General features: G+C 36.1%; 2 protein-coding genes and 1 pseudogene across 7 annotated transcripts in view; all 3 read left to right on the top strand.

Moving 5' to 3' along the window:
* The window catches only part of PRKAA1 (protein kinase, AMP-activated, alpha 1 catalytic subunit), a 42,944-nt gene extending 36,128 nt beyond the window's left edge, over positions 1 to 6,816 (top strand). For all 3 annotated transcript variants that reach the window (XM_012649926.1, XM_012649945.1, XM_012649936.1), the window contains 4 exons: positions 1,254 to 1,478; positions 3,866 to 4,352; positions 4,478 to 4,604; positions 6,176 to 6,816. In XM_012649926.1, coding sequence (XP_012505380.1) covers positions 1,254 to 1,478; positions 3,866 to 4,352; positions 4,478 to 4,604; positions 6,176 to 6,420 — 1,084 coding nt within the window. In that variant the 3' untranslated portion in view covers positions 6,421 to 6,816. The remainder of the gene's footprint in view (positions 1 to 1,253; positions 1,479 to 3,865; positions 4,353 to 4,477; positions 4,605 to 6,175) is intronic.
* Positions 6,817 to 12,122: 5,306 nt separating this feature from the next.
* LOC105814539 lies at positions 12,123 to 19,199 on the top strand (annotated as a pseudogene).
* The window catches only part of TTC33 (tetratricopeptide repeat domain 33), a 46,350-nt gene continuing 37,070 nt past the window's right edge, over positions 12,358 to 21,637 (top strand). Inside the window, exons 1-2 of one of the 4 annotated variants that reach the window (XM_012649667.1) lie at positions 12,358 to 12,499; positions 21,188 to 21,409. In XM_012649667.1, the coding sequence (XP_012505121.1) occupies positions 21,189 to 21,409 (221 nt within the window). In that variant the 5' untranslated portion in view covers positions 12,358 to 12,499; position 21,188. Of the gene's footprint in view, positions 12,500 to 12,543; positions 12,576 to 12,639; positions 12,707 to 12,839; positions 12,886 to 21,187; positions 21,410 to 21,637 lie in introns of those variants that run through there. The other 3 variants (XM_012649687.1, XM_012649675.1, XM_012649681.1) reach the window with 3 other exon arrangements.

Raw genomic sequence — 21,637 nt, 5'->3', positions numbered from 1 at the left:
CATTTATGTTGAAACTTCAATCTTTAAATCTTTTGGAGACTGTAATACTATAAGAATTCTAACTTCTCAGTTTACTAACCACTAGCATTCAGAACGTGAAGATATTGTATAGTGCAGCTTTTTGAATAGTTTAGAAAACAGAAGAGTTTTTTAGAAAATAACTCTTTGTTTTTTACTAAACCACTGAAATTAAAAATAGACAAGCTTAAGTTTGTTTACTAGCTTTTATAATGAACTTTTAATAACTTTTCATCTAAATTATGTTTCTATGAATATTTCACATCTTGATTAACTCAGCATACAGAAATATTGTAATATTTTCTTTCTATTTTCATAATCTTGTTTGCTTAGATAGACTGCTCAAAGAAATGAGATTTGTGTAAAGTCATGGCTATGAATAAGGCAGGAGTAGCTAATTTTAGATTTATCAAGTTTCATCATTATCTTTTTATGTTAACTCAATGTCTAAGATTCATTTTAAAATTGTTATTTCATTTGTGTTTATCTTAATTCTTCTGGGAAGAAAACAATTCAGTACATGGATACTGTGGGCACTGTTAATTAAATAAAAAGAAATGTGTTACAATTATGCATATGTTACTGAAATTTAATTTTCCAACTTTGGATAAAGTCTTTCTTTAAGGTCTAGGTGAATGGGAACTTTTGCTTTCAAAAGAGTATTTATTGATCAGTTTCAACAATATATCAATTTAAAGAAATCTTTTTCCCGAAGCCGTACTTTGAATAGGTGATCTAACTAGTCTGCCGCTAGTTAATGCAGTTGGCTATAGTGTACTGCAAATAGAAATCTTCTGTGAATCAGTGAGCTTGGCTTTCTTCCGCAGCCTCAGGCTCCTTTTACCTTGTTGTAAGGGGTCTTCGGTTATTGGGAATAGTGCTACAGAGTCCATCATTAGAGAACATTCTCAAGTTGAGAAACGTCATTTAATCTCTGCTTTAATTCAGTAGCGATATGTTTGTTCAAGGTTTGGCCCTATTGGTTGGATCCTTTGAGGACCATAGTAAAGTAGAATTTTAGCCACGGTCTGCAATTTACAAAACTTCTTAACTTTGGTTTCAAAGATAATACTGATGGAAATAAGATCTTTGTGTGTAGTGTGCAGCAGTGGCTATAAACACCACCTTTTGATTACTAATTCTTTATGAAAGATACACACTCGAAATTTTTGATTAATTGATTGTCTCTTAAGTTACAAATGATTATTTAATCCAATTGGTATTTCCTGTTGCAGATTATATGCAGGCCCAGAGGTAGATATATGGAGCAGTGGGGTTATTCTCTATGCTTTATTATGTGGAACCCTTCCATTTGATGATGATCATGTGCCAACTCTTTTTAAGAAGATATGTGATGGGATCTTTTATACCCCTCAGTATTTAAATCCTTCTGTGATTAGCCTTCTGAAACACATGCTGCAGGTGGATCCCATGAAGAGGGCCACAATCAAAGATATCAGGTAATAAAGCAATTTGGAAATTATCAGATCTATAATATCCATAATATAAGTTAACTGAAAGGAAAGTTGCAGAATAGTGTAATGTAAATTTTATGTGAAAATAATGCAGTCCATAGACACATTTATCTATTTTATTTTGGTGTTAAAAATAGATACTAAACAAGTTGCTTTAGAGAAGTAAGATTGGTAGGAGGAAAGGCATTCACTTTTAACTTATGCATCTTTATTTTGAGACTGCTACAATGAACATTATATTACTGTTTAAATTTTTAAAAAGCTAATGAAAAATTAAAAAGACCCAAGTGGAGTGTTAATGAAATTTTGTAGTAGTTCTTTATAATGAATTTTTAATAACTTTCATAGTATGCTTCATATTTGACTTTAATGTATTCTTACTAGGACTAATATTTTTAATAATAAATTCGTTGCTATTTGAGTTTTAATCTCATGAATTACTGTATTTTTTTTCTCTTCTTAATCACAAGAAATGAGAAAATTTTAATTGAATCAATGACATGCTTTCCCTAGTAGTATACATTGAATCACATGAAATTGCTGTTTTGGTAAAAGCTACTATTACCAATTTCATATGATTTAACCTAATAGTTTAAATAAGGCAGAAGTGATGATGACAAATCTTTTCAAATTTGAGTGAGCCATTTCTGAGGAAGACTTAAAAAAATTTACTGCAAACTTTGTTTCTTCTCCCATCATTTCCTTCCTTTCTTTTGCCCCCATGGAAATTTCTCTTTTGGTATGCTAATGGCTAGACCACACATTTCTCTTGGATCAAGGGAGAAGGAAAAAAGAAATCAGATATGGATGTAGAAATAGCAAATACAAAAGTATTAGGGTGATGAACATATATATAGTGAAACTTGTACCTTGGTTACTTTCCATTTACTCCATATGCTTTAGATTAGCTAAAAAAGAGACCATAAAAGGCAGGGTGTGATTTTACCACCAGAGGGAAAGGACAAATCATTCTCTAAAATTTATATTTTAAAATATCTAAGTAAGAAATGTTTTTGCTTATGTTTTACATATTTTTTCCAATTAAGATGTAATATATGACAATTAGAAAAACACCAAAAAAATACAGAAGACAATAAAAATAATCTTTAATACTATCCCCCAGAAGATAACCATTGTTCATTTGAGTTTTTTCCTCTCTTGATTTTTTTATAGTTCTAGCATAGTTTTTTTTTTTATTATTTCAGCATATTATGGGGGTACAGATGTTTAGGTTACGTATGTTGCCCTTGCTCCCCCCTCCTCCCCTAAGTCCGAGTTTCAAATATGTCCATCCTTCGGGTGGTGCGCATTGCACTCTTTGTGTATCTAGCATAGTTTTTGACATAGGTCAGGTCAAGCAAATCCTTTCATATTTGAGATTAGGGAATTGGAATAGGAAATCATTCAGAGAGCATAGTCTTTTGAGTCACATAGATCTGGGTAGCAATCCTGGTTCTGCCATGTACTGTCCTCATGGCCTTGAGTAAGTTCCTTAATATATTTGAACCTCAGTTCCTTCATTTAAAACAAAGGGATGTTATTATCTTCATAGAATTGTTTTGAGGATGAGGGAAGATAATGTATATGAAGTGTTTAGTACTTACTGTGTTTAACTTAAGTGTTTAACACAGTAAGTAAGTACTCAATAAATGGTAGCTGTCTACTATTTTTGTTGTTATATTATTTTCACTTAATATTATATCAAAAGTATTAAGATGAAGCCCCATAATATGTTCTCTCTCTCAGTTGGAAATAAGCTGTTTTATTTTCATTGTTTGTTGTTGTCATTCATTGTTAAACTCTATTTATTTATTAATTTTGAGACAGAGTCTCTGTTGTCTGAGCTAGAGTGCCATGGCATCATTGTAGCTCATTGCAACCTCAAACTCCTGGGCTCAAGCAATGTTCCTGCCCCAGCCTCCTGAGTAGTTGGGACTATAGGCGTTCTCCATGATGCTGGCTATTTTTTTTTTTTCATTTCTATTTTTAGTAGAGACAGGTCTTGCTCTTGCTCAGGCTGGTCTTGAACTCCTGAGCTCAAGCAATTTGCCTGCCTTGGCCTCCCAGAGTGCTAGGATTATAGGTGTGAGCCACCGCACCTGGCCTCATTCTAAAATTTTAAATAAAATTGTAGACATTGCTTTTTGCATTGCTACATCAATGCATTCTCACCTATAAAATCAGAGGGAGACTAGAGCATTTCCCTTGATATATATAATGAAGTGTGAACTAGAAAAGGAAAATTAAAGTGTAAAAAATGATAATACACTATGGGTATAAATATAAATGAATTCATATCCTAAATTCCCCAAACTGTTACTTTCAGTCACAGCTCTACTCAGAATCCTCCTCACCCTGCCATTTTCTCTCAGGGAACATGAATGGTTTAAACATGACCTTCCAAAATATCTCTTTCCTGAGGATCCATCATATAGTTCAACCATGATTGATGATGAAGCCTTAAAAGAAGTATGTGAAAAATTTGAGTGCTCAGAAGAGGAGGTTCTCAGCTGCCTTTATAATAGAAATCACCAGGACCCTTTGGCAGTTGCCTACCATCTCATAATAGATAACAGGAGAATAATGAATGAAGCCAAAGATTTCTACTTGGCGACAAGCCCACCTGATTCTTTTCTCGATGATCACCATCTGACTCGGCCCCATCCTGAAAGAGTACCATTCTTGGTTGCTGAAACACCAAGGGCACGTCATACTCTCGATGAATTGAATCCACAGAAATCCAAACATCAAGGTGTAAGGAAAGCAAAATGGCATTTAGGAATTAGAAGTCAAAGTCGACCAAATGATATCATGGCAGAAGTATGCAGAGCAATTAAACAATTGGATTATGAATGGAAGGTAAGAAAGAAAGAACATTTTGATTATTAGCACATTTGGCAAACTTGTATTTGGCAAACCTGTAGTCTATAAAATGTTTTATAGAAGAATTGCTTTTGACTTCATTTTTTGATGCCATATTCTAGGTTGTAAACCCATATTATTTGCGTGTACGAAGGAAGAATCCTGTGACAAGCACATACTCCAAAATGAGTCTACAATTATACCAAGTGGATAGTAGAACTTACTTACTGGATTTTCGTAGTATTGATGGTATGTACATCACACAAAGCAATGTAGATTATATATTAGACCTTGTTACTTGGCTTTTTAGTCTTTGATTCTTTTGAAGCTTCTTGACTTGTTGCTAATAATTCAATAGCAAAGGAATATAAAATGTGACTTTTTATGCCTTCGTGATATTAACATTTGTGAATCATGTTATTCTTTTAACCTTATAGTTTATTGTTCTTTGAAGATTATCATCTTGTAAAATCCTCAAAGCCAGATGCAATCTGATCCCAAAGTGATAGTTTTCTATCACATTTGTTTTTTTGGTGTGGTTTATTTTGGTTAGATAAAATATTTTATTTAGAAATAAGCGTTGACTTTTCTGTAAATTTTTATTATTAAAGATTTTTAAATTAAGTACAAGGTTATGGTAATTTTTTGTTGGCCAAATCAATTGCATTAAGATATGGTGTCACCTTTGTTCATGGAAGATTGCATGGAATTATTAGATGAGGTTCACCTATACATTTTTTTCTTTTTTCTTTATTTTTTTTATTTTTTTGAGACAGGGTCTCACTCTGTTGCCCGGGCTAGAGTGCAGTGATGTCATCATAGCTCACTGCAACCACAAACTCCTGGGCTCAAATGCTCCTCCTGCTTTGGCCTCCCAAGTAGCTGTGACTGCAGGCATGTGCCACCATGCTTGGCTAATTTTTTCTATTTTTGGTAAAGACAGGTTCTCGCTCTTGTCAGGCTGGTCTTTCTTCTTTATAAACTCAAAATAATACCCACATAGTATCAGAAAAACACAGGTTTGAGTAATGATACACTGGCCAAACTTTTTTGTCTGGTTATTTTTATGTCCAGACAGTATATATCTGTTAACACATACTAATACAGTCTGAGATGTGGGATGGGTTTTCATTTTCTTATTGCATTGGGATCAAATTTGCAATATTAGATTTATTAGCACTTGAGGATACCAGGTAAATGATCATTTACTGTTTTTGTACTGTGTTCCCAACTTTAGATTTTTTTTTGATTTTTGTTCATTGGAATTGTTGATGTTTTATAGGACCTTAAATGACATATGAAAAGAAAGTAGAGAGTGAAAAGCACTGAGCTGAGAGTTAGGAGAGTTGGGTTCTAGACTTACCTTTCGGTTCATTTGTTACCTTGGGCAAGTCACTTCTCTGGGTTTGTTTTCTTATCAATAAAATGAGGGGTTGGATAAGGTGATTTCCAAGATACCTTCCAAATATTAAGTGTGTTAATACTATGATTTTAATATAGGGGAATTAATTTTTATTGCTAGAGAACGATGTTTATTAAGCTTCAGGTTATTAGTTTACTGGGTTCTTAATCTTGGCCTGCAACTGATGAATAGTTACATACTGTACCCAGTCTTGATCAGCCATCACAAGAATACATACTCTGTGTAAAAAGGAGAGTGGTTTAACACAGGCTCATTGCTTCTATTTGTATTTAAAATAAAATAAAGATACTCTTGATAGCTGGTCACTAGTCTCACTTAAAGAAGAAAATTCAAAATTGTTATAAATATTTTGGGAGAAGGTCATAGATTATAATAAATTGAAATTCTTTTTACTCAGATGAAATTACAGAAGCCAAATCAGGGACTGCTACTCCACAGAGATCGGGATCAGTTAGCAACTATCGATCTTGCCAAAGGAATGATTCAGATGCTGAGGCTCAAGGAAAATCCTCAGAAGTTTCTCTTACCTCATCTGTGACCTCACTTGACTCTTCTCCTGTTGACTTAACTCCAAGACCTGGAAGTCACACAATAGAATTTTTTGAGATGTGTGCAAATCTAATTAAAATTCTTGCACAGTAAACCTAAAACTTTGCTTATTTCTTTGATAGCAATAAGCATGCATAATAAGTCATAGCCAAATGCTTCCATTTATAATCAAGTTATACATAATTATAACTGAGGATTGGCCTTTGGAATGCAATTTGCACAGGGATTGGAACATGATTAATAGTTAAAAGCCTAATGTGCAGAAATGAATTAAGATCATTTTGTTCATTGTTCAGTAGATATATAGCATAATATACACAATGGATTGTAGGTCTCTCAGGCTCACTTGATTTTTGGCTGTTTTATACTTAGTGTACACAGGGCTTTGAGACTATGAATTTACCATAAAGGCCTTCATACATTATTACATGTTGATGTGTTATATATTTGCTTCATAAATTCATTCAATAAATATTTGCCTAGAATTCCCAGAGACCTTCTACAGGTGATTTTGTTTCCTGGGCTCCTTAACTTATAGCTAGTATCTTCTAACAGTAGTAACAGTCTGGATAACTTCTTCCATATCTCCCTCTTAAAATTCTATAGCATATGGTAAGTCATATCAGATATTAGGCCCAATTTGAATTTTTTCTTTAGTTTCATAAAGTCCAAAAACACACAGAATTTATATGTTCAGATACTCTAGTGCTAAGTTAATCTTACAGTTTGTCCCACTATATTCTGTACATAAAGTGTTCTTTTTGTTATTAAATATGAGTTGCATATACTGTAAATAAATCATGTTGTTTTTGCCAATTTCAAAAATCCTCTGGCTTACCATATCAGTCAGTATTGAGTGGATGCAAAAATTTCTAGTCATTTGATTATGTATTTTTAAAGTTGATTCAGTGCATAGAAGGAATATCTCTTACAAACTTTAAATGCTTGAATATGACTTTTCCCCCCAAATTTTATTATGAAGACTTTTAAAATAAGAAAAATTAATATAGGGTGATCACATGTTTATTTACCATTTAGATGCAACAATTGTGTTTTGCCATATTTGTTTTCTCTATACCTATATATGTATAAAGATACAGATATGCATGTGCGTGTGTGCGTGTGTATATATACATACATGTTTTTAGTCCTGAACCATTTGGATGTTACAGATACACTTACTGCCCTTAAATACATCAAGAATTTCCTAAAAATAATGACATTCTTCTAAAAAACCATAATACCAATATAAAATTAATAATTCCCTAATATCATCTAATAACACTCAATCCATATTTAAATTCCCCCATTTGTCCTCCAAATTATTTTATAGCTGGTTATTTCATATTTCATATTCAAGTTTACATATTGCATTTGTTTTTATCTCTTTAGTCAAATATAACATTATTATTTTGATAAAATGTGGAACAAATCAGTTCTTCTAAATGGTCACATTTGTTTTGCCTTTTAATTACTTTTAAAAAAATTAGCATTATGGGAACTTTCTAAAGATATTTACTCTTCCAGAGATCTCTGATTTACATTTATATTTTCTTTTTCTCACTCTTAGTAATAGCATCACATAATACATGTAAATGAAGATTTAAAGTCACCTCAGATAAAATTGGTATCGTGTATGCTAATAAAAAATATTGTACCACTCATTGTCTTATTTAGCTTCACAATATTGATTTATTTTGGTATTAAGCATTTTTCCCATTGTAACAGAGCTATCTTTTTTCTATTTTAAGAATTGTTGTATTTTAGGGTTGTTTTGGGCAAATACGGTGAGCATCTATGTAACCAGATGAGAATGCACTCAAATGTCATGATAGCTTGCAGAAATGATTACTCTAGTTGTAGATTTGACTCCAGCACCTCAAGAATCATGCACTGAATTCAAAACAAAAATCTTGTTTCTTTTTGCCCAGAGTTTGTTCTATTCAACTTTGAATTTGAAAGCTGTACAAAGTAATAGAAGTTCCATTTAAATATGTGTTCAAAACCTGTATTTATAACTTTTATGTGGCCCTCTGGTTTGAGGATATTGATTTCACTTAAGTTCTCTAAATGCAGCATTATGTTCCTGATATTAAGAACAGAAGACTGTATTTTTAAAGTTACAGATTTGTATATAGAACTAAGTAATGTCTCTATAAGGTGTTGCAGGGAGAGGGGAAGAAAAGGAGGAACCAGTTAAATAGGACCTTCTAAAAATTGTTAATTTTGTAAACTTTGCTTCATTTATAAGTTATTGTGATTCCTTTAGTTACTGAGATTTATTTTGAAGATATTTAAATATTGCACTTGTACAAATAGAATGATAAATGCACAGATTATTGCAGTAAATTCTTTTTTAAGCTTGGATATTTGAAATGATAACTTTTGGGTGTGTCAAGATTGCAACAGGATTTTCACAAATTTATTGTAGTTTGCAAATTCTTACCAATATTGAAGAGGTAAGGGGAGTGAATGCAAATGATTTTTAATCTTTTTTTAGTATCTTTTCAGCAATTTATATTTTTTGTGATTTTATGCAACCATATTTTTACTTTGTCTTGACAACTGAAAGATGTATAAGGTTTTGCCAGAAATGTACTGTATACATAGTTTTAAATATAACAGATTTTACTGATATGTAAAAATTTTGCCATTAAAATAATTGATTTGTCACTGAGAGGAACTTTTCTACCAGGTTGGGGCATATGGGAGCTTAATATATCAGATCTAATTTAAAATAATTTCACCTAAATAAACTCCATTGCTCTTTATTTTTTTTGTTAATATGCTTTTATAGTTTTTCAGAATTTTAGATGATTTTATACAAAATCCTTCCCTCCCTGCCCCACAGTACCCTTTTTGATCTTGTAGTGATACCGTCAAACACTAAATTAATACTTGGTGTAGTCTGTGGCTAGATGTAGAACTCCATGTATCTATGTTCCAACAGGCGTCTTTGTAATGAAAGAAAAATGTGTGTTGTCCAAATCTTTTTTTCCTCAATTCCTTCCCCCATTTCCCCATCCACAATAGAAATCTTATTTTCATCGTGAGTTCTGACAAGGTGAATGAATTCCACATACAACATAACTGTAAAGTGGTAGTAGGTAGAAATCAATCTTTGTGGTTCATGTATATTTTGACCAGAGTATATTTAAATATACAATTTCAAGTACTTTGACTTAGAAAGATGGTATAATAAAGAAAAATTTCATATTTCACCTGTTACAATGTGCTTGCTTTTCTGACCCCTGGGAAAACTAAATGTGTAAAAAAAGCTTGCTCATGGCTGAATATCTGTGCACCTTTCTTTTTAACAATGTACCTAAATATAAACTATAGTGGTGGACCACATTTTAGTAATCAAACATTGTGATTTTTTTCTCAACTGAATTAGTTTTGATTTCATGTAAAATTTAACCACCTAAGTATTAAGATATATACAAAGAAAGCCAAAGCAGCTATCATTCAGCGGTTGCCTAACATTAAATTTGGTTAGAATTTCACTACTGTTAGAATTCAATTAGTATTAAATCTTGTATTCCTATGGCATTATTAGGCAGGGCTTGTGCTAGATTTCATTCTAAATCTTTAAAACTACAAAAGAAAACAGTGCTAAAGAGTGTTACAAATAGTGTAGTGGGATTTTAGGAAACTGATAAATTGCTCTAGGTATTTACCTTGACTGTACGAAATAGTACAAGAAACTCTCTTGTTTGAAAATTTAATATTTTGAGAACTATTCTACTTATTGTAAATATTAATAAATAAACCATTCTATTTATTGTAAATGCCAATAGATATTAGCCGTGATAAATTGAGAGGATTTTTGGCAACTTAGAAGATGATCACGTTATCTATTAAAAGCATAGGAAATGAATTAAAATATATAATAAGCAAATCAAGATCACAGAGCAAAGTAAGAGAAGTGGTGGGTGAAGTACTAAAACTTAGTGGGAAATAACCTTTACCAGAGTAGAGGTGAATCAAGGTTAAGTTACTTGAGAAACTTAGGAAAGACCCTTACAAAGGGGTGCAGCTTCAGGCACCATTTAATTATTCACTCTGCAAACTGTATCCCCTCATATAGCTACTATGAACTACTGGCACTACAAATGTGACCATAAGAGATCCTGCTCTGAGCATCTTGTTAGGGAGATACATATATTTTTAACACTTTTTATAGAGGTATAACATCAATGGAAAAGTGTACAAATAAATATTTGGCTCAATAAATTTTCAGTGTTTCAGGTATACAGTTAACGGTGGCCATGTAAACCTCTACCTGGATTAAGAAACATTGCCACCACATTAGTGTCTTTTATAATTAATATCAGAAGTGATACATTATCACTTCTGCACTATTCTATAGATAATACAGAGCAACTCTGGTACAAGAATTACACAAGGATGTGAATCCAGGAGTGGGAATCATTGGAGGCCATCTTGGAGGCTGGCTACCCCAGTTATGCACTGATCATTTTGAAAATATTGGTTCACTTATGCAGCTCATACAAATGTTAATACATCTAATCAAACAATATAAATAAAAATTACATCTGATAATATCTCCAGTGATATCATCAGAAAAGTCTGGAAGTATTGGGGAGCTGCCAAGATCTTTTGGTGAATACAATTTTTCCAGAATCATAATTTTTGCCTAAAATCTTTAATTTTATCATTGTCAACACTGTCAGTTGTTTTTCTTGAAGTAGTAGATTCCCTGTGTTCATTTTCAAGAAAAGGTCTGTCAAATAGGCAAGTCTGAATAGCCAGTTTGTCAGTCGTTCTTGTAAATAAAAGTTGTGTTCTATGAAAAAAGTATCTAGTTTAGTTTAGAATGCGGTCTCAAAAATACTTTTCTTTGAGACAACATCATACTCCAGTATGCCGAAGTACTTTATGAAGACTTACCATTTTTTTCACATAGGATATTAAAAAGTGTACCCAACTGTTCTTAATAATTTTTACAGCTTCTTCGAAGATATTCTTGAGTGAGGGCATTCATTTTTCTTACTATGAGTGTATGTGGTGGCCAAGAATACGATGACTACTAGTACAGTTTGGTATCATCACCGTGATTCCTGCTTGAAGGGCCAGCAATTTTACCCACGGTTGCTTTTCCATCATCGGTGCAAATGTCAGTTTTGTGAAAAGCACAAAATAATGCCTTCATATTAGTATGGCAATAGTTTTGGCGTTGAAAGGGTGTCGGCCACCCTTAGGAGAATCAGCAATCTATATCTGGTTCCCAACGGGGCAGGGTAGGGTGACAATTTTTCTTCCAGGGTATATTTCACTGGGGAAGCAATCGGTTGTCACAGTTGATGGCGGTGGTGGATACTAATGGCATCTACTGTGTAGAGACTAGACATGCCGCTAAGCACCTTATTATGCACAGGATGCCCTCTTCCCCCCTCAAAGAATTAGCCAGTTTAAAATGTTAATAATGCTGAGGATGAGAAAGCCTGATCTCCAAATATGGGTCTCCTTTTGCACAAGATATTAATAGCTACGTGGATAAACTGACAGTATTAGTTGCCCATGTTATATTTGTCCATTTATTTATATTCATGACATGACCCACAGACACATTCCGGCCATAATTCTGTCATCTGGGCTCAACTTATTTGTTACTTCTGACGTGAAGCCCACAATTCAGCGATGACCCTCCCTGATGCGCACCCATTGAGTCCTTTCTAATCGAGTTTTGCCTCTCTGTTCTCTGCGTCTAGGAGGCCTCATCAGCTAGGCTGCAAACCCCTTTAGGGTAGGACCGTATCTTAAGCCTTTGAATGCCCCTTAGAATCATTTTCCCGGGCCCTTGCTTGCTCTACCTGCGGTCTGGAAGCGCCGCGGTACGGCGGGGGCGGCTCCTCCCCGCGCTCCTCAGCCGCGCAGGCGCGTTTGCCCGCGCTCCTGCACTGCAGCCCCGCACGCCAGACGCCCCCGGCTACTGCCAGAGGGCGCTCTCGGACGAGTGGCCCCGACTACAAATCCCAGAAGGTAACGCGGTGGGGCGGCCGCAGTGACCTCTGGGATTTGTGGTCCCGGAGGAGGGATTGGCGGATGAGAAAGACTGAGAGTCTTTCCTTTGCTCGCTCTTAGTGGACTGTTGCCCCAGGTGTCGGCCAAATCCGTATCTTGGAAACCAGGCATCAAAGGCAGGCAGGTAGGAAGTCGGCCGTGCTAATTTCCGCTTCCGGTAGGCAGCAATGTAAACACGGGACCACGGGAGTGATTATTAGGTAGCTGAGGCTGCCGGGTCGGCGGTGGAAGCGGAGGGAAACGAGGCGTGTGGGTGTTGTGTTAGGGAAGAAAGGAGTTTCAGAAATCAGAGTTGAAACTCGACAGGGTCTGGCACAGCCGGGACACTGAGGTTGGTCCCTAGGAACTAGGTAGTCTGGGGGTCGGGCCCTCCCCTGCAGCGCCGCCTGGGAGGCGGTCGGGATAGTGTGGCTTTGACCTTCCCTTCGCGGTGGGAGGGGCGGAACGGAGCTTGCTTTCTACTCAGCGTTTACGGTGTCTGAGGCTGAGCGCGGCGTGGCGAACTCTCAGGTGACGTCCGGCAGCCTTTATGAGTTTCTTGTTATGAACATCTTTATTATGGCTGACCAATGAAGGGAAAGTCGCTAATACTGGTTTCTCTCTTGTGGTGGTATTTTTGGGTAAATTGTTTCTTGAATTCCTCACCTCCAAATATACCCCTTTACCCGGAGGATGATATTGTGATTTCCCTGATCGTGTTCATCCAGGGGTTTTTCGCCTGCGGTGCTGCATCCTCGGACGCAGTCAGGATAAGCGTTCTCTGGTTTGTGGCTGGGTAAAATGTCAGCAGTTATTGAGCGCCTACCGTAGGGATCATTGTACCAGTACACGAATTTAGAATACGATGTCGTTTAGAATTTTTATGGCATTCTTTAAAATTCTGTGTAAAATGTTGAATTTGTATGGTTTCATGAATTTAGCATGAAACCTGTGTGACTGTGATTGACCCCTGTGGTTTCTTAGCCTGACGAAAAAAATGTTAAGTCTAGGATGTTGGTGCCTGTGCATCTAACTATAGATTCAGGAATGCCTCCTTTATAACAGTTTTTAATTTCATGTTCAGATAGCCATATAGGAACAGTAAACTTGTATTATTTAGAATACCTGAATCAACTCAGTGTTAAATTTTCCAAGGCAGAAAGTGTTTTGCGTATGTTCTAGGATTCCCATCTTTTTTATAAGCCTGGCTAACTTTTATCTTTCAGAAGTTCTCCAGGAAGCCTGAAGTATGTGTCCCCTTCTCTGGCATCCTCGCATCCTTTGTTTATTGTCTTGTAGCACTTATCCTGTGTTGTAATTGACTGTACTCTTGTGGTCTTCAGTTTCGAAGACAATATATAAATGTGCCAATGGCCTTGGTAACAGATTCATGCTTTTTAACCTCAGTGAGCCTTTGATACTGTTTGATATCTCTTCTCATTCTTTATTGTTGCTTTTCCTAATCTCCACAGTGCCTATTTCACATCTTGTCCATTTTTCTCAAGTGCTGAGATCCATTTATGTTCTGTTTACTTTGAACAGATGAATAGCCGCTTATTTCTTGCAGAAATGTGAAGTTTGGGGCATGAAATCCCTCATTTTCCTTTCCTTTCCTTTCACCCCGGAACTTTCTTATACTTTTCACTCAGTATGAACTTCTTTTCTGTCTGAGAGGAATGCATTTTTGTCCCTCTCTTCAAGGCTAAACTTCTCAATTGCTAGTGTCATCAGGCCTCCTTATAACCTCATTCTGTTCTTCTAGAGCCTCTGGGCTCTAGAAGATCTCAAGGGATTTGTCGGGGAGACTGGTACAAACACCTGAGATGATAGTGTGTGTGGCTTTTTCATACATGGTTGAGAACCACCACCTGGGTGGGGCCTTAACATATGCTTGTTCTCACCAGTTATAACAGAGGTTTGGGTTGGAAGATGGGGAGGGTAATGGGAGTCTGAATGACCTATTAATTTTTAAAAACCTGTTGGTCTGTCTCTCTTTTTTTCCTTTTCTCCCCACTCTATCCCCTGCCTCTAATAATCTACAGACCTGAACAATGATTTTTAATGTAATTCTCCTTCAGTAAACACCAGATTTCTGTTAGTATTAATAGGGTCGCCACACTGCCTGATGCCTCATGTTATTATTGTAGAAACAAAGTTCCATTTGGAACTTAAAGCCAGAAAACTTAATCATCATTCTTGTTACAGTTGGGGACAGTCATAAATACAAGACTTTCTTATCTTGTCTAGATAGCTTGTGAGGCCTTCCTAACAATCCATTCTCTCAGGCTGTCCTGACTCTGTGCTTCTGAACTTCTGTTCCATAGTATCCACACTATCCACACTGAGATTTTCAGTGATTTCCTGGTTCTTCCCCCAAGATATTTGTAGTCATATTCAAACACAGGAAATTCATTCACCCATATTATGCATCTGGGAGAAGTTTTTTTAAAAAATCTCTTCTGTGGAAAGCATGTGGTTCACCTATAGCAGCTTGTATATTTCTTTCTTTCTTCCTTTTTTTTTTTTTGAGGGAGACAGAGTTTTGCTATATTGCCCAGGCTGGTCTCAAAACTCCTGGCCTCAAGCTATCCTCCCACCTCGGCCTTCCAAAGTGCTGGGATTACAGGCATGAGCCACTAAGCCCAGCCTTAAATTTTTAAATTATTTTTTTAAGAGAGCCTGTACATTTCTTGATTGCTGTGATTTATTGGTGCTTCCTCATATTCATTAAGAACTTAGGTGAATGACTCACAATTTTTTTACCCCTCCACATTATGCTGTTATTGTGGGGCTTTCTGTGTGAATGACCTCACAGCCACCCTTTTTTCTTTGTCTCCTTCTAGAGATTTGTTTTATTGTGCTTCGCTTTATTGCGCTTTGCAAATAATGCTTTTTAACACATTGAAGGTTTGTGTCAACTCTACCTCAAGCATGTCTTTCAGCACCATTTGTCCAACTGCATGCGCTCACTCATGTCTTTGTATCACATTTTGGCAAATCTTGCAAGATTTCAAACTTTTTCGTTATTATATTTCTTATGGTGATCTGTGATTAGTAATCTTTGATGTTACACTTGTAAAGTATTTTGGGATGCCATGAACTACACCCATATGTGATGGTGAACTTAATAAATGTTGTGTGTGTTCTAACTGCTCCACTGACCAGCCATTCCCCCATCTTTCTTCCTCTCTTCAGGCCTCTCTCTTACCTGAGACACAACAGTATTGAAATTAGGGCAATTACCAACCCTACAATGGCCTGTAAGTGTTCTAGTGAAAGGAAGAGTCGCAAACTCTTACTTTAAATCAAAGTAGAAATCATTAAACTTAGTGAGGAAGGCAAGTCAAAAGCCAAGATAGGCTGAAAGCTAGGCCTCTTGTTAGCCAGGTTGGAATGCAATGGAAAAGTTTTTGAAGGACATTGAAAGTGCTACTCCAGTGAATACAGGAATGATAGGAAAGTTAAACAGCTTTATTGCTGATGTGAAGAAAGTTTTAGCAGTCTGGGTAGATGATCAAACCAGCCACATTTCGTTAAGCAAAAGCCTAATCCAGAGCAAGGCCCTAATTCTCTTCATTTCTGTGAAGGCTGAGAGAGGTGAGGAAGCTGCAGAAGAAAAGTTTGAAGCTGGCAGAGGTTTGTTTGTGAGGTTTAAGGAAAGAAGCTGTCTGCATAACATAAAAGGGCAAGGTGAAGCAGCAAGTGCTGATGTAGAAGCTGCAGTAAGTTATCCAAAAGATCTAGCTAAGATAATTGACGAAGGTGGCTACACCAAACAACAGATATTTAATGTAGATGAATCAGCCTCTATTGGAGGAAGATGCCATCTAGGACTTTTATAGCTATAGCTTTTATAGCTAGTCAGTGCCTGACTTCAGAGCTTCAAAGGATAGGCTTACTGTCTTATTAGAGTTGCAGCTGGGGACTTTAAGTTGAGCCCATGCTCATTTACCATTCCAAAAGTCCTAGAGCCCTTAAGAATTATACTAAGTCTGCTCTGCCTGTGCTCTGTAAATGGAACAACAAAGCCTGGATGACAGCACATCTGTTTACACCGTGGTTTATTGAATATTTTAAGCACACTGTTGAGACCTACTGCTCAGGGAAAAAGATTCCTTTCAAAATATTATTGCTCACTGATAGTGCACCTGGTCACCCAAGAGCTCTGATGGAGATGTTCAAGGATATTAATGTTGTTTTCATGCCTGCTAACATAACATCCATTCTGTAGCCCATGGATCAAGAGTACTTTTGACTTTCAAGTCTTATTTTTTAAGAAATACATTTTGTAAGGCTATAGCTGCCATAGATAGTGATTCCTCTGATCAATCTGGTCAATGTAAATTGAAAACCTTCTGGAAAGGATTCACCACTTTGGATGCCATTAATTGGTATGAATGTTATTAAAAAAATAAGAATAAAAAAGAGAGAAAATAGTGCAAAGAGCAAAAAATAAAAAAATAGATGCCATTGAGAACATTTGTGATTCATGGGAGGTGGTCAAAATAGCAACATTAGTAGGAGTTTGGAAGAAGTTAATTCCAACCCTCATGGATGACTTCGAGAGATTCGAGACTTCAGTGGAGGAAGGAACTGCAGATGTGGTGTGGAAATAGCAAGAGAACTAGAATTAGAAGTGGCACTTGAAGATGTGAGGAAATTACTGCAGTCTCATGATAAAACGTTAATGGATGAGGAGTTATTTCTTCTGGATGAGCAAAGAAAGTAGTTCCTTGAGATGGAATCTATTCCTAGTGAAGATGCTGTGAACACTGTTGAAACAACAACAAAGGATTTAGACTATACTACATAAATTTAGTTGATAAATTAGTGGCAGGGTTTGAGAGGATTGACTCCAATTTTGAAAGTTCTACTGTGGGTAAAATGCTATGAAATAGCATTGCATGCTATAGTGAAATTTTGTGAAAGGAAGAGTCAGTTGGTACTGCAGACTTCATTGTTGTCTTATTTTAAGAAATTACCGCAGCTACCCCAGCCTTCAGCAAACACCATCCTGATCAGTCAGCAGCCATCAATATCCAGGAAGGGCCCTCCACCAGCAAAAAGATTAGGACTTGCTAAAGGCTCACATGATTGTTGGCATTTTTTAGCAATAAATTGTTTTTAAATTGAGGCATGTACATTGCTTTTTTAGATATAATGCTATTGCATACTTAATAGACTACAGTGTGGTGTAAACATAACTTTTGTATGTACTGGGAAACCAAAAAATTTGTGTGACTCGCTTTATTGCAATAGTTGCTTTATTGAAGTTACCTGGTACCGAACCCATGCTATCTCTGAGGTAGGCCTGTACTTATACTTCACTTGAGCTGTGTGCATCAATGATGAAGACCTTGATATCTGCTAAAACTTACTCACTATTTCATTTCTCTCCCTCCCTTATTGCCACGATGCCTAGTCTTTGGTAGTTTGATAAAGACCTCTGGTTCATTGCTTTACCGTGTTTCTCTAGTTAATCAGTAGATCATAATCTCCTTGGAGTTACAGACTACTTTAAGGAGGTCATGAAAGCTTAGGCACTCTTCTCCAGAATGCATACAGGCATAAAAAATTTACACACAGGCTTACACAGCATGGCCGGCGACATTAGATAGTGCTCGCCTTCCTTTCTCTGATGGGGAAGCAGCGGATTACAAGAGACTTAACTGTATCTGCCTCTATTTCTAACAAACTTAAGTTCAACTTTTGCTTACAAAAAATGGAAAATTTTATTAGTCCCTTTTTTAAGAAAAGTTAATATAAAATTATAGCAAAAAAAGAAACTTGAGCTGAAGTAACACAGCTGGGAATAGTCTGTGGTGGCGGCAGCAGCAGAGAAGAGGTTTAATTTAGTTGATTTTCTGTGGTTCTTGGTTGTTAGCTAGTCTCAGGGTGATGAAAGCTGTTCCAGAGAACAAGAAGCTGCTGGAGGTTTGTTTTCCTGGCAGCAACCCGATGCAAACAAAGGATCTAGGGATCTTTTCAGTATCCCAAGATATAAGTGGGACATACTTTTGAAGGATGTACAATGTTCAGTCATAAGTGTGACAAAAATTGACAAGCTACAAGTTTATGTACTCAGAGTAGCACGTTTGTTTTCAAGAGATGCTTTATTTTAAAGACATATATTAATACTACCACCCTTTTGCCAAAAGCACTGGTTCCCCTGTTGAAGCTTGCTAGGGATTGCAGTGGGTTTGACTCAATTCAAAGCTTTTATTCTCGTAAGAATTTCATGAAGCCTTCTTACCAAGAGTCCCCACACCAGAATTTACAGGAAGAAATAGAGTTTATTAATGTAGTTTTCCCAAATGGAGCAACATCATGTGGTACATACGAATTCTGATAGTTGGTAATCATATACTCTGGATTTCCCAGAGAGTTGGGTAATTAGCCAGATCAAACCCTGGAAATTCTGATGAGCGAGTTTGAACCAACAGTTATGGACAATTTCTATATGAAAGATGGTGTTATTGCAAAGGATGTCACATATGAGTGGAATTGGTGACCTGATACCAGGTTCTGTCATTGATGCTGTACTGTTCAATCCTTATGGGTATTCAATGAATGGAATGAAATTGGATGGAACTTATCTATCCGATCAGAACTGGAATTTTCTTATGTTAGCTTTGGAACAAACTTAATTCATACCTCCTATGATGACTTGGTCAGGAAAGTTTGTGACCACCTTGTTTGTTAATCAGTGTTCTAAATGTTATACAATGCTTTCTTTACCCCAGAAGATCGAAGGTTTTACACATCTTGATTGTCAGAGTGCCATGTTCTGTGATTAAAATTTTGTTTTTACCAGTTTTGGTAAGAAGCAACAACAGCAGAGTTGATTAAGAAAATGAAGAAAAAACACTAAAAGAGAACACACATGGAAGATGGTGGCTGCTTTCTAGACACTGATATCAGGGGCCATGCTTTCCATAACTACCACCTTGTAGTTGAGAAAAGCCCCAGATGTAATGATAGTGTAATTGTTTTGAATTATACGTACTATTATATCAAGGAGTTAGATATCTTGCATGAATGCTCTCTTTTGTGTTTAGGTTTTCGGTGCCACTCTTGCTGTGAAATTGAAGTGTGCATGTAGAAAAAAAACTTTTATTATATGAAACTTTGCAATACTTGTAAAAACAATTCAGTTTGGTTTATGCACAGTGTAATATTTCTGCAAGTATTGTCTAAAATTTCCCAAGACAAGGCTTTCATCCTCATTGGATGTTGGCCTTAGCCTAACCATTTGGGACTGTTCTGTTAAATTGCTGCCAGAATTTTACATGCAGTTACCTCCACTTTCTAAAGCGTTTTCTTTACTAATGTTATTGAAACCAATTTCTACTTCATATAAATTTTTTTTTTGCAACAGCAGTTAAAGTTTTTCTTACACAAAAAAGAAAATTTACATATAATTTATGTACAATTTCAGGAATTTCTCAGTATCCTGAAGCTCATCTATGCACCTAGTAAATTCTTAGATCATTCAGTTAATCCCTTCTCTAAATATCTGTTGAATTCTTCCAGGATTTTCTTTAACTTTGTTCTATTAATTATCTCTCTCTTTTTATCCTTTACATTTGTATACCATTGCAAATTTACAAAGCAGTTCAACATCTGTTATCTTTTTTTTTGTTTACCCAAAAATTCTGTGGCTTAAGTCATTTAGCAAGTTTGAATCTTTTAAAATCTTTTTATTATGGAAAATCTCAACATATATGAAAGGAGAGAGAAAAGTACACTGATCCTTATGTATTTACCACCCAAACCCATCAATCATCACTTCAAAGCAGTCATATTTCATCTTTACTACATTCCTCACCCCCACTGATTACTTTGAAACAATTCCTAGATATCATATAATTTCATATGAAATATTTCAGTATGCATTCTTAAAAGATAAGCATTATTTTTATAAAAATAATCACAATACTATTATTACACCTAAAGAAATATAGCAGTAATTCCTGAATATCATCAATTATCAAATCTGTTCTGATATCTCCTATTGTTCCCTTCCTATTGTTTTTGTTTTGAATCTGGAATGAAACAAGGTGCGTATATTATGTTTGGTTAGTATGTCTCTCTCTTTTTTTTTTTTCATTCTGAGATAGGGTCTCTCTCTGTTGCCTGGGCTACAGTACAGTGGCGTCATCATAGCTCACTGCAATCTCAGACTCGTGGGCTCAAGCAACCCTCCTGCCTCAGCCTCCTCAGTAGCTGGGACTACAGGTGTGCGCCACCATGCCTGGCTAATTTTTTTTATTTTTTGTAGTGACCGGGGCTTCGCTATTGCCCAGGCTGATCTAGAACTCTTGGGTTCAAGTGATCCTACCACCTCAGCCTCCCAAAGTGCTAGGATTACAGGTGTGAGCCACCGTGCCATGCCATATATCTCTTAAGTCTCTCTTAATCTAGGAGTTACCTGTCTTCTTTCTCTTCTCTTTGTTTCCTGACAGTTTATTTCTTGAAGAAACCAGTTTTATTTTTCTTTACTTTTCTGCTGTCTGTGTCTCTGATGTGTTATTGAGCATGTTTAACTCTATCCCGTATTTCTTACAAACTGGTAGAAGCCTGATCTGATTTCGAATTAACTTTTACAAGAGTACCTTGTAGGTGGTGTGCCGCTTCCATCAGGAGGTGCATAATGTCCAGTTGTCTTTCTTAGTGATGTTAGCAGCCATTTGGTGACTATTGCCTAGATCCACTAATTAGGGATTAAAAAATGGCGGTAGTCTAATCCGGTTATTTCTTCTTTGTCTGTTAGTTGGAATACTTCTATAAAAGGCCAAGTTTGTTTTAAAGCTGTTTCTTTGTAATTTTCCAGAATGGCTTCTTTTGGGTGGAAGAGGAAGATTGGTGAGAAGGTCTCAAAGGTCACTTCCCAGCAGTTCGAAGCTGAAGCTGCTGATGAGAAGGATATGGCTGAGAATGATGAAGGTAACTGGCTTCATGCCATTAAACGTAGGAAAGAAATTCTCCTTGAAGGCTCTGCTGAGAAAAGTAAACAGCTGAAGGATGAAGGAGCCAATTTGGCTGAAAATAAAAGGTACGTTTTAGAATTGTCTCATGGAGAACAGTTTATATTTTCTATCTCACTGTCAGTAATGGGATGAAGAGTTACAAATCTGATAAATCCATGGTTTTAAAATCTGATCTAGGTGCTAAACTAATCAAAGAAATAAGGTGTCTCAAAATCACATGAAAATTCTCATTTTCAGGGATAGGTTATAAAATAGTTTTCAGGATGCTTACGTTTCTGCTTTACCATCTTTTT

This window comes from Propithecus coquereli, unplaced genomic scaffold, assembly GCF_000956105.1.
Source record: "Propithecus coquereli isolate 6110/MARCELLA unplaced genomic scaffold, Pcoq_1.0 Scaffold110, whole genome shotgun sequence".
Lineage (NCBI taxonomy): Eukaryota > Metazoa > Chordata > Mammalia > Primates > Indriidae > Propithecus > Propithecus coquereli.
This window is presented reverse-complemented; position numbering and strand designations above follow the sequence as displayed.